Here is a 12,828-nt window from a genome sequence, read left to right as displayed (position 1 = left end):
TTAATAGGCAGCTCTTAGTGGCATGCTGAACAATTTACCCATCTTCCCCTACCCACACAGACACATTTGACTGAGACAGGTCCAGTTTCTAGAACTCGAGATTAGGGAGGGAGTCAGGAATCACTCTAAGAGACTCAGGTTTACCTGTCCCTCCTCTCTATCAAGTACCTGCCCCTGACCTGAGAGGCCTGTCTAGACTACTCTCCAGACCCAACTCCACTTACTCTGTCACTTAGTACAGGATCCTGAGCTTCAGGGCTCTGCTTTTAGGCAATGGGAAGGACTAACGCCACTACTTTCAGAGTAAGAATTCCCGTAGCCTTGTCCTCATACCCATATCTCAAGTTCACAAGGTAGATGATATTGGGAGAGAGCATCTTAGACAACCAGCACTGAACTAGGCAGTCGTGAGCCTTCCCACTAGTGTATATGTAGTAGGCAGATGAGAGATACATATGACATTTTACTCAACACAAGAAAAGGGAAAATAGGAAAAAATGTGCCATGAGCAAAGTTGATGAGTTGGTGGCAGGGAATGCTTCCTGTAGAACCAGAACGGCAGTAACCAGGGAAAATTTTGTAGGACTACCACCAATCTCACCAGTGCAGGAGTTATATAGCAATGATCAGCTCTAGCCATATTCCCCAAGGATGGTAAAGCAGAAAGCCCTCCCCACAGAGATGGCCCACAGGGGCCCTGGCTCAAGCACTTGGAAACATGGCAGCTACAGGTCACATGGCTCCAGCAGAGATGTCCGGAACTCTTCAAGGAGGGCTTCACGGTCAGGGGGATGGATCCAACTCAAATAGGTTTGTAGGTACAGAGGGAGAGACCTAGAGAGCAAGAAAGTGATGCTTTTCTTGAAAGAGTGAAAGATAGGCAGAAGTTGGGCAACCATTCCCTCCCTTTCATTCCTTACCACCCCCAAAAGGCCCAAGGACTCTAGGATTCCAACTGCTCTTCAGTCCCAGGGCAGCAGGCCTCACCCTCACCATATAGCATCTTCCTGTGGCAACTTAGTTTGGGCATCCAGCCTCCACCAGAGAGCAGTGGCCTCATCCCTCCGATCCAACTTCCTCAGAGTCTGAAGCAGGTGAAAGGAAGCATCTTGATTACCTGTAACACAACCCCAGTACAGTGTTAGAACTTGACATAGTCTTTTTATAAGCATCATTTTTAAAATTTATTTATTCATTTTAATTTTTTTTTTTTTTTAAAGGATGACCAGTAAGGGGATCTTCAAAAAAAAAAAAGAAAAGAAAAGAAAAGGTAAATGTCTTGCTACACTCACACATGGAACCAGGGGTAGATCATCCTCAAACGTTCCTATCCCAGGATCGAGCACCAGCCCAGTACAAAGGGCTCAGCTGGCTCTGCTCCTACCAAACCCACCCAGCACAGTCATAGTCTTTGTGTCTGAGGACATTAGGAAAGACCAGGGAACTCTCGGGGGCCCTGCACACACACTTGTATATGTCTGTATGTGCATAACTGGATATATCCCTAAGTATATACAGCACAACACCATTCACCCCTCCTGACTGGGAATACCACCCTTACACTTATGCTTAAGTACCTCCCCCATGGGCCTCTCTGTCCTTACACATCTGTGCGTAGCTTATGTAATGCAAGTATACATACCTGGGCACATTTGCACACTGAGGAGGAAGTCCTGTAGAGCTTTGGTATCCTGGCCACTGGCTACCCATTCTAGTCCACGACTAATCAGGGCGGCTGCTCGAAGCTGTTGCAGCACCACATCCGACCTACAACCCTGCTCACAGTCGGAAGGTGCCCCTAGGGACCACCCCCACAGTCAAGAAGTGTCTTCCCAGCCACACAGTCATCAAAACCCCAAGTCCCCCTCTTTCTCTTCTTATGTCCCGAGTCCCATTCTCTTATGTCCAGAGAACCCACTTCTACCACCACCACTTCCAGTAGGTAAAAAGAAAATTGAAAATCTAGATTACCTTGTTCCTTGACCTTAGGTGTGACCCGGAAAAGCAGCTCAAGGCACCTGAAGTGGGACATGGAGCAGGGGTGAAGAGGAATCAACCTCAGAAACTTTGATGAGTGGATAAGCATGGAGCTTACCAACTCAGGTCCCAATCAGAAAACCATTCCTCCACACCTTCCCCAGGACCCTGGGTAGCTTCCTCAGCTCACCAGCTAAATTCACTAACTGCCTCCTTTTGGGCCCCCAGTTGTACCCAGGCCTGGCCCTGAAGCAGGTGAGTGGCAGAGACCCAGAGTGGACACTGAGGAGGTTCCCTGTTTCCTTTTCTGGCATCTTCCCACAGCCAGGACATCTTGGGAAGCAGAGATGATGTGCGGCTGAGCAGCTCCTCACATACAGTCAAAGCATCCTGGGCTTGTCCTGCCTGGATCAGTGCTGCTGCTGCTTCCAAGAACACCTCAGGCATACAGGGGCCTGACGGGCAGGGAGGTGGAGAGAACTGGGGTGGAAGGAAGGTGCAGTGTCTTAAGAGGTATGAGCCACCATCCCCAACCTCTTCACCAGGCTCTGGTACCATGCATAGACCTGGCCCCCCAGATTGGACAGACAGAGGTAAAAACAGAAAATAGCAGTCTTGCTATATCCCTTAGTGGACCCCAACCCTTCCACCTCATTGCAAAGAACCTTGAAGACACACTCACCCTTGGCTCTGAGTCATCCAGCAACAGGGCCAGCAGGTCCAAGTAATGCTCTGCAGCATCTTCTGCCCTGAGGAGTCAGCCCATGAGCCTCACCTTACACCCCAGCAGGGCCCTCCCTCCAAGGGGTCTGGTAAAAATATTCTCTCTTAGCTAAAAAAGGGATGCTCAAGGGCCTTGAGGAGTAGAGAGAAGGTGGGTCTTAGGGCTCCAATCCTTGCTCAGTATGGATCTATCCCAATTACAAAATGGATTGGGGAGACTTCAGAATTTCAAAGACAGAGGTTTAATGTATCAGTGAAGAATACTCAGTTCAGGTTCAGCAGCAAAGTAGGAGGCTGAGGAGTGGGGATCTCTGTCTTGCCACTATCTCATTCTTCTCCCAATTCATGATAACAAAAGCAGAGTCACACTTCAGGGACGGCATCAGAAGTGGAAAGAGAAGCTCAAGTGAGCAAGGGAGAACCTCACCTCCCTGTCTGTAGGCATCGGCTTGCTAGCAGGTGCTTGGCCTGGCTGTGTGTGCCACAGTGAAGGGGTGAGGCTGGGTCGGGTTGTGGGAGTAGCAATTCTACCTCAATGAGAAGTTGGGGAGCTTCAGAGCTGTGGGTGACACTCAAGGCCTAAGAGAGACAGAAAGAAAAAAGTATATCTATAATCTTTGGGAGCCACACTTCCTTATACTTGTATCTTGACTAGTTATCCCAACACAAGCACCTCAGTAATCCACCCTGTATCTTCACCTGGCAGTTCCTTACCTCAACCAGCAGCTCCAGACTCTCCAGCTCTGCTGCTGTGTCCCCCAGTTGCCGATATAACCTGGAGGCCTCCAGAAGTGGGGGACCCCCAGTTGATCCCCCTTTCAGAGCTGCAACCAAGTATAGCAGTGCTCTCTGTGGATTTCCCTAGAAGGGTGGGTGTACAAAGGCCTTAGCTACCCTCACAAAGCAGAAAGCTGCCCATAATGCCCATGGTTTCCCCCAACCCACCTTAGGACTATCTTTACCATCTTACGGAGACAGGTCCCCAGTGCTGTGTACACCTGGACCAACACAGGCCGTGGACACGGACCTGAGGCCGCTTCATGCAGGCTGTTCAGTGCCCTGGGAAGGCTCCCTGTGATCAGATCCTGGAGGCCTGGGGGCAATCAGGGTGTGAGCTTAGAGAGGTCCACAGGGCAGGGCACAAGATGGAGAACAAGTACCTAGAGAAGCTCCATGGAGCTGAATGGAACATGAAAGGGAGGGCATGAGCCCTCTCCTTAAGGAAGAAAGGGATGAGTCAGGTTGCTAGCTGACCTTGGCGGTAGGCAAATGCTGTCAGAAGGACATCCCTCAAGCCCCGGGCATCCTGCAAGGTCAATGGGGCATCTGATTCCTCGGCTGGGGGGCTCCAAGTTTTTAGAAGCAGCAATAGATGCTCAGAGGTTCTACTCTGCGGAGAGAAGGACAACCAGAGGCTCCAAGCCTGTACCCACCCCCTTTTCTTCATTCTTAGTCTCTCCTGGCTGAACCTGGAGTGTAAGGGTCCTTATGATTCCTGTTCCCTCAATTCTAAGAGATAGATAACTGTGGGGCAAGGATAAAGGGAGGAAGAAAAACCGGGGCAGTGATGATCGATGCTAGTGTACCTCTTCACTCAGAATAAGCCCATGAGGACATGGGGCAAGGATCATGTTTGGATTACCAATGAGAAGGCTGAGACTAGGAGGTGATTTCAGCAAGGTCGCAAGAGTCCTAACACCACCTGAACTCATTAAGCTATTTTTTAAAATACTCCCAAGAAAATCCCACCAATGAGGTACCAACCAAAGCAAGGTCGCCCAAGAGTCCCTGAGAGAACCCAGGTTTTCTGACCTCCAACCCAGCAGCCTTTCTAGTATATAATGATGCTACTGCAGCAGGGGGGAAGGGAGGAGGGAGGAGTAAAGAGGGAGGAGAGCTTCAGTTCCAGGTCACTTCCCCCATTACCTGGCTGCCATTCAGGGTCTGCAGCAGCAAAGCCAGGTCCCCAAGACGGTCAGTGCTCAGCCAGAGGGCAGCCTGCAGGCCGGCCAGGAGGTGCAGCACAGGGAGCAGCTCCGGCAGAAGGGAGGAAGCACAGAGGACTGAGTCCCACAGCTCCCAGACCCCTCGTTCCAACCTGGGTCCCAGCTGCTCCTGGGTCGCCAGCACTGTAAAGTATACACACACATAGCTGAGGTGGGACCTCATCCTCCATCTCCCCACATTCTCTGGCTTTCCTCGTCTGCAGGAGCCCAGAGGTCACAATAATAATACCTCAAACTGGTCTGAGGAACACATGGAGGATCAGAAAAGGTCATTTCTGTCCATGGAGGTGACAGGTTTTGTTGCTCCTCCCATCCCTACAAGGGCTTAAACTCAAATTGAAGCTGGCAGGGGCGTGGGAGGCAATCTGTGGCCCTCACCTCTCTCTAGGCCCTGTCGGATATCCTGGGCCTGGTCTTCAGTGAAACCCTGGGCCAGGCTCACCCTCAGTATAATGAAGTTGCAGATGACAGTCAGCTCCAAAGGGAGAACAGGAACATCTGCAGGGAGCCCTGGAGCAACAAATACTGGTCTCACAGACCACACCCCCGTGAAAGATTCCCCAAATAAGATACCAACTTAGAGATCAGCCCACTCCAACCAAAACAGCTTAAATAAAATACCCACACTTCAGACAGAATCTGGAAAAGGACAGAAAGTTCTCCTTCAAACCACTTCCTCAAATGCCGCCGTGTGTAAGGAGGAGGTGGATTCGTCTGCACAAAGACCATTCCACCACAGTCCCCTCTGTGCCTTAAACAGGACCCCCTGACCCCCAGTAATCACCTCAATCTCAGAAATGTAGAAGAGGAAGTGTTCTCTGGCTGCGGAGGAGAGCTGACCATCCTGGGGAGGACCCTGGTTACCTTGCACACTATGGAGGAGCCCCCTGAGCCCTTCTAGTGCTTCTTGAGCCAACTGCTGTCGTCTCAGAGACAGACCGGAGTCCTGAGCCACCTGCCAAATGTGGGAGGGGGTGTCACTGAGGATCAGTCTGTCCCCTTTCAGCAGTGGAGAGCGATGCATTATCTAGTCATGTCTGGCTTTTGGGGGAAGGTCAAGCTCAGCCCTTCCCTGTTGGCTGGGGTAAATCCACTGCAAACCCACTTTCTGGGATCTCGAAGGTGCAAAGCGAATGTCCCAGCAACCGTATTACCTTGGCCTGTCGAACGAGCCAGTCATTCTTTTCCTTCCACAGGTCCAGGCAGTTGGCGCATGGCTCTGAGGAGCCTAGACGGGTCTGGTGGGACATGGTGGCTGACGCTGGGCTCGGACACCTGAAGGGTGAGGCTAGCCCACCGAAGCCCCCACCCCAGCGGGGACAGGCCTGTGCGCTTCGGGATTCCCTGCTGCGCTCAGGGTCCCAGCCCGGCCGGCTCACCTTTTCCAGAAAAAATGGGTCGCTCTCTCCTCGCTGCCCGCCCCGGCTCCCGCCCTCGCCTCTGGTTGGCCGGGCCTGCAAAACTCTCGGCTGCGGTTGGTCCTCTTCAAGTGTTCGTTCCCGCGGGAAACTCGGGGAAGAAACGAGTCCGGGCCTCCCGGAAAGGGAGGCTGAGGCGGGCCAGAGGTGCGGAGCGGGCCCGAGTGGGGATGCGCACGGTTCGCCGTTCGGCCTGCTCGGCTGTCGCGGAGGCCACAGTCTAGAGCAAGGGATGTCACAGCTGGTCTCGGCACCAGGGTCCATGGCTCTGCCCTTCGCAGCCACACTCCGAGCTCTATCTGGGTTTCCACCAGCGGCGGTGGGGGCCGCCCCGCCCCGGCCCGCGCGGTGCATGCTGGGAGTCGTAGTACCGCCTAGAGCGGCCGAGAAAAGAACAACCCAGGCGGAAAGTGGCTCCAAACCGCACTGACGGGAGACCAAGGCCCTCCGTAATCGTTCCATCCTTTCTCTGTTGACTAATGAGCACCAAAACGCTCACCACTGCCTGCTCAACCGCGTGAAGTCTTACTGCTGGAAACGCGGCTCTGTGCTTGTGCAACGTGCACTGCTCAAAGGTACTGGCCTAAACCTTTCAACAAATGGAGCTAGGAGAATTGGATATCCATATGGAAAAAAACAAAAACAAACCTCGAGCCTACATAAATAAAATCAACTCAAAATGAAAAAAATTAAAATTAAAATGTTCATAATAGCTAAAAAACGGAAACAATCCAAATGTCCATCAGTTGGTTATAACCAATGATACAGCAATGAAAAGGGGCAAAATAGTGCACCGACATGGATGAACCTCAAAAAACAAAATCCTAAGTCAAAGAAGCCAGGCCAAAAGATCTTATATTTCATTATTCCATTTATACGACATGTCCAGAAAAGAAAAATTTATAAAGACCGAAAACATCAACGGCGTAAGGTGGGATGGGGGAATTCACTCACTGTAAACTAAGTGGAGGGAATTTGGGGGGCGGTGATGGAAATACCCCAAAACTAAACTGTGGCACTTGGCAATGGTTTCTTACATAGGAAACCAAAAGCACAAGCAACAAAAATTTTAAAAAGTAGAATGAATTTGGCTTCACCAAAATTAAAAATTTTTGTTCTTCAAAGGACACTATCAAGAAAATAAAAAGATGACCCACAGTATGGAGAAAATATTTTCATATCATATATCTTGATAAAAGACTGTTGCCAGTTACTTCAGTTGGTTAGCATGCAGCCTTATAACACCAAGGTCATGGGTTTGGATCCCTGCACCAGCCAGCCACCAAAAAATTTTTTTAAAAAGTGGGATGGAGGGAGGTGTGCTGGCTGGTTAGTTCAGTTGGTTAGAGCATGGTGCTAATAAGGGACTTGTATCTAGATACAGTATATAAAGAATGCTTACATCTCAATGATAAAAAGACAAATAATCCAAATAAAAAATAGGCAAAGGATATGAATGGACATTTCTTCAATAAGCACAAGAAAAAGTCCTCAGCATCATTACACATCAAGGAAATGCAAACCAAAATCACAATGAGATATTACTTCATACCCACTAGTATGGTTAGAGTCAAAGACAGATAATAACAACTGTTGACATGGATGTGGGGAAATCAGAACCCACATATACTGCCGTGGGAACATAAAATGGTGCAGCAACTTTAGAAAACTGACTGGCAGTTCCTTAAAAGATTAAACATAGAGTTACCATATGACCAGCGATTCCACAATATACCACTAGCTATATACCCAAGAGAAATGGAAACATGTCCAAACAAAAACACACGAATGTTCACAGCAATAACATTCATAATAACCAAAAGGTAAAACCCTAAATGTCCATCAGTGTATGAAAGTATAGACAAAATATGGTATATCCATGAAATGGAATATTATTTGGCCATAAAAAAAAAAAGGAATGAAGTACCAATACATGCTGCGACATGGATGAACTTTAAAATTAGGCTGAGTGAAAGAAGTGAGACAGAAAAGGGTACATATTGTATGATCCCATTTATATGAAATATCCAGAATAGACAAATCTATAGAGACAGCAGATTAGTGGTGCCAGGGATTATGGGGAGAAGGGGAGTGACTACTGAGTATGGGATTTCTTTTTGGGGTGATGAAAATGTTCTGGAATTGATAGGGATAATAATTGCACACCACTGGGAATGTACTAAAGGCCACTGAATTATACACTTTAAAATGGTTAAAATGGTGAATTTTATATTGTATGAATGTATTAGTCTGTTTTTTGTCACTTAGAATACCCAAAACTAGGTAATTTATAAAGAAACAAAATTTATTTCTTACAGCTTTGGGAGCTAGGTAATCCACAGTCCAGGGGGCACATCTGGTGAGGGCTTTCTTTTAGGTAGGAACTCTCTACAGGATCCCATGGTGACGCAAGCAGTCACATGGCAAGAATGGCAACAGCTCTTTCATGTGCTCTCCTTAGAAAGCCACCAGTCAGTCATATTTTTAAAAGAAAAAAGAAAAAGAAAGAAAGCCACTAGTCTACACCCATGATAACATTTTTTTTTTTTTTCTGGCTGCCAGTCCAGGGATCTGAACCTGTGATCTAGGTGTTAACAGCACCATGTTCCATCCAACCAAGGAGGCCATTCCTCATGATAACCTATTAAACCATTAACCCATTACTCTATAAATGGATTAATCCATTCACAAGGGCACAATCCTCATAATTGAACCACCTCTCAAAGCCTCCCCTTTCAAATATCATAATCAGATTTCCCACCCTCTTAATCTTTTAATACTGTTTACAATGGGGATCAAGTGTCCAACATGTGAACTTTTGGGGGACACATTCAACCCATAGCAATGAATTTTACCTCAATTTAAAAAATAAAAAGAATGATTGGTTAGAGCATGGTGTTATAACACCAAGGTCAAGGGTTCGGATCCCCGGACTGGCCAGCCAAAAAATAAATAAAAAATAAAAAGAATTAAATACTGATATATGCTGCTATATAGATGAATCTTGAAAACATTATGCTGAGTGAACGATGGTAGTCACAAAGAGCACATACTATATGATGCCATTTCTATAAAATGTCCACAATAGTCAAATATAGAGAAAGAAAATTAGTGGTAGCCAGGGGCTGGGAAGGGTTGGAGGGCGATAGCTAAACGGTATAGTTTTGGGGTTGATAAAAATGTTCTAAAATTGATTGTGGTGAATATCATACAACTCTGTAAATATACAAAAACCATTAAATGGTGCACTTTAAATGGGTAAACTTTACGGTAAATTTTATTTAAATAAAGCTTTTTAGAAAAAGAATCAATGAGTTAGTGTAGAATGGACACTGATGTTAAGTAAAAGGGAGGGATAAGAAGAAAAATTATTTTTTGGCAGCTGGCAGTACAGGGATCCAAACCCATGACCATGGTGTTACATAAGGCTGTGCTCTGGGCTGGCCTGTGGCTCACTTGGGAGAGAGTGGTGCTGATAACACCAAGGTCATGGATTCAGATCCCATATAGGGATGGCCGGTTGGCTCACTGGGTGAGCGTGGTGCTGACAACACCAAGTTAAGGGTTAAGATCCCCTTACCGGTCATCTTTAAAAAAATAATAATAAAAATGAAATAAAAAATAAAAAGTCTGTGCTCTAACCAACTGAGCTAACTGGCCAGCCCCTAACCAAAATTTTAATAGTGTAAATCAGTGTGCTAACATATCTTTCTCTAAAAGAATCTTATGAAAAGGATATAGACATGGCTGGCAGATCAGCAAATTATACATAGGCCTCTAGGCAAGGGACCCCTGCAAAAAAAAAAGCGGGGGGCAGGAGGGCTGGATGACAAGATGAGTGAGTGGGGGCCGAAATCTTTCCCATGAGTGCTAGGAACGGAGGGTCTATTTTTTCTTTGTCATAAAGGCACTGTTCGCTCACCAAACTTTGCTTGAGAGTTGTGTCCACCAGACGGGGGAAGGGTTTTTTTTCTAACTCATCTTACAGGTTAGTTGGGTCCTAATCTCTCCCCCTTGCATTATTTTGTTGTTGTTGTTCAATTTTTTTTAAAATTTATTTTATTTATTGAATCAAAATCGGTTATACATATTTTGGGTGTTGAACATTGAGGTATGTTGATTAAATCAATATTACTAGCATATATATTGTTACAAATCATAATTATTCTTTATGCCTCTTGTCCAATCTCTCCCCTTCCCCCATTCCCTCTCCCTCCCTCCTGTAATTGCGCTAGATTTCTTCCCTTCTTCTGAAAGAATGGTTACTCTGTTGATTTGTAGCCTAGATGATCTGTCCAATGCTGAGAGATGTGATCAGGTCCCCCAATATTATCATAGAGCAGATGCTTCTTCTGTCACTCTGAAACGGGTGTTGTGGAAAGAGACATCCTCTTCTTTTGTCTCTGCTGGTGACTCTTGTGTGAATGCACTCCACTGGTTGGCAGACTATCTGCGTGGTGGTTGTGGCATCTAGCCACTTTTGCAGCAGCCATGGTTATTGCGGTGGCTGGGGTGGGCCACCCACGTGGAGGTGCTGTTTTTGGTATGCTCCTTGGCACTGGCGGTATGCCTGGTTGTGGGGTGTGTTTGGTCCCCTTCTCCATGCCTCTGGTCCCTGGGCAGGCCTCAAGGCGTTGGCACCATGTGCCTAGTTGTGGGAGAGGGGTCCAGTCCCCTTCTCCATATCCCAGGTCCCTGGGTAGGCCCTGAGGTGCTGGCGCAGTGTGCCTGTTTGAGGGAGGGCAGTCTGGTCCCCTTCTCCATACCCTGGGTCTCTGGGTGGGCCCCAAGGCGCTGGCGCCATGTGCCTGGTTGTGGGAGGAGGGTCCAGTCCCCTTCTCCATACCTTGAGTACCCAGGTGGGCCCCGAGGTGCTGGCATTTTGTGCCTGCTATGAGAGGAGGGTCCAGTCCCTGGCTCCATACCTCGGGTCACTGGGTGGGACCTGAGGCACTGGCTTGGTCTACCTGGTTGTGGGAGAGAAGTCCATACCCCTTTCCCGTGCCTCAGGCCCCTCCCTGGGTATGGCCTGAGGCACTGGCGTGGTGTGCCTGGTTGTGGGAGAGAGGTCCAGTCCTCTTCTCCATGCCCTGGGTCCCAAGGTGGGCTCTGAGGTGCTGGCATGGTGCGCCTGGTTGTGGGAGGGTGGTCCGGTCCCCTTCTCCATGCCCCAGGACCATGGGTGGGCCCCAAGGCACTCACTTGGTGTGCCTGGTTGTGGGAGAGAGGTCCAGTCCTCCTCCATGCCCCGGGTCGATTCCGAGCTGCTGGCATGTTGTACCTGGTTGCGGGAGAGAGGTCCGGTCCCCTTCTCCATGCCCCGGGTCCCAAAGTGGGCTCCGAGTTGCTGGCTCAGTGTGCCTGGTTGTGGGAGAGAGGTCCATTCCCCATCTCCTTGCCTCGGGTCCCCAGGCAGGCCCCAAGGTGCTGGCGTGATGTGTCTGGTTGTGGGAGAGAGGACCATTCCCCTTTTCCTTACCTGGGTCCCTGGGTGGGCTCCAAGTTGCTGAAACGTTGTGCCTGGTTGTGGGAGAGAGGTCCATTCCCCTTCTCCTTGTCTTGGGTCCCCAGGCACGCCCCAAGGTGCTGGCATGGTATGCCTGGTTGTGGGAGGGGGGTCCAGTCCCCTTCTCCATGCTTCAGGTCCCCAGACTTGCCCCGAGGCACCAGTGCAGTTTGCCTGGAAGTGGGAGTGGGGTCCGGTCCCCAGATCCAAGCCTCTGGTTCCCAGGCAGGCCCCAAGGTGCTGGTGGTGTGCCTGGGCCGGAGCTAGTCTTTTGTTCTTTGCTTCTTTTTTTTTTTTTTTTTTTTTTTTTGTCATTTTTTCGTGACCGGCACTCAGCCAGTGAGTGCACCGGCCCTTCCTATATAGGATCCGAACCCGCGGCGGGAGCGTCGCCGCGCTCCCAGCGCAGCACCCTACCGAGTGCGCCACGGGCTCGGCCCTGTCCTTTGCTTCTAACACTGGGCAACTTCCTTTGGGAACCAGTACTTGAGCTGTGTGGTTGTTTAAATTGCGGCTTTACTGCTGTTTCCCTACGGAAGGCTTTTTGTGCTGCTCAGGGTTTAATGGTTGACCTTATAGGTACTTCCAGCTCTCCAGAGACCCGGTGGATCTGTGTTCTGTAGAATCTCTGATCTGGGCCTGAGTTTTTTCATCAAACTGCACCCCATGCAATTCTGCATTCCTGACCAGTCTCTTCTGAGTGGTCCTGTGCTGACTAGGGGGCAGATCAGCTGTCCTTGCTGTGTCCCAGTGTTTCCCTGGTGGGCCTGTCTCCCCCACTGCCCGTGCTCCAAACACTTCCCTTGGGACGGGCCCTGTACTGGTCCCTTGCAATGACTCACCAGCCTTTGAATGGTTCCCCTTTTTCAGTTGTTCTGGCTCCTCGCTCCTGCGTGGGTCCACGGGAACCCTATTAGTGGTCATGCTGTCCTGGGGGCTGCCGAGGCCCTCTTCTCTCCTGCTGCCTCGAAGTAACTCCATCTGAAGGGCACAGCTGCGGCTTCTGCCGGCTCCTGCTCCATGCGCTCATCAGCTTGAGCCTTAAAGCAGCCACGGCCCGAAATGCTCAGAGCAGCTTTTTCTTTCTCTCATCATATTTTCTCCCACCTTCATGAACTCCGTAGGTCTCTCCTCCTCTTCCCCTGAGCTCCAGCCTCCCTTGCATTATTAAACCTCTACCAGGGTTACCAATGACATG

At 49.2% G+C, this 12,828-nt stretch overlaps 1 protein-coding gene across 2 annotated transcripts; it reads right to left on the bottom strand.

Moving 5' to 3' along the window:
• Positions 1 to 474: 474 nt before the first annotated feature.
• FANCG (FA complementation group G) lies at positions 475 to 6,057 on the bottom strand. 2 transcript variants are annotated; one of them, XM_063082293.1, is made up of 14 exons: positions 5,861 to 6,057; positions 5,571 to 5,661; positions 5,085 to 5,216; positions 4,627 to 4,829; positions 3,955 to 4,090; positions 3,663 to 3,793; positions 3,415 to 3,561; positions 3,128 to 3,279; positions 2,660 to 2,726; positions 2,168 to 2,457; positions 1,972 to 2,018; positions 1,643 to 1,798; positions 994 to 1,117; positions 475 to 834 (listed from the first exon to the last, which is right to left on the bottom strand). In XM_063082293.1, the coding sequence occupies exons 1-14, from the start codon at positions 5,954 to 5,956 to the stop codon at positions 726 to 728; spliced, it is 1,881 nt and encodes a 626-aa protein (XP_062938363.1). In that variant the 5' UTR covers positions 5,957 to 6,057; the 3' UTR covers positions 475 to 725. The 2 variants fall into 2 exon arrangements, with proteins under 2 accessions (XP_062938363.1, XP_062938364.1); XM_063082294.1 differs by having other exon boundaries at positions 747 to 834; positions 988 to 1,117.
• Positions 6,058 to 12,828: the final 6,771 nt, after the last annotated feature.

The sequence above is a fragment of the Cynocephalus volans genome, chromosome 17, assembly GCF_027409185.1.
Source record: "Cynocephalus volans isolate mCynVol1 chromosome 17, mCynVol1.pri, whole genome shotgun sequence".
Lineage (NCBI taxonomy): Eukaryota > Metazoa > Chordata > Mammalia > Dermoptera > Cynocephalidae > Cynocephalus > Cynocephalus volans.
This window is presented reverse-complemented; position numbering and strand designations above follow the sequence as displayed.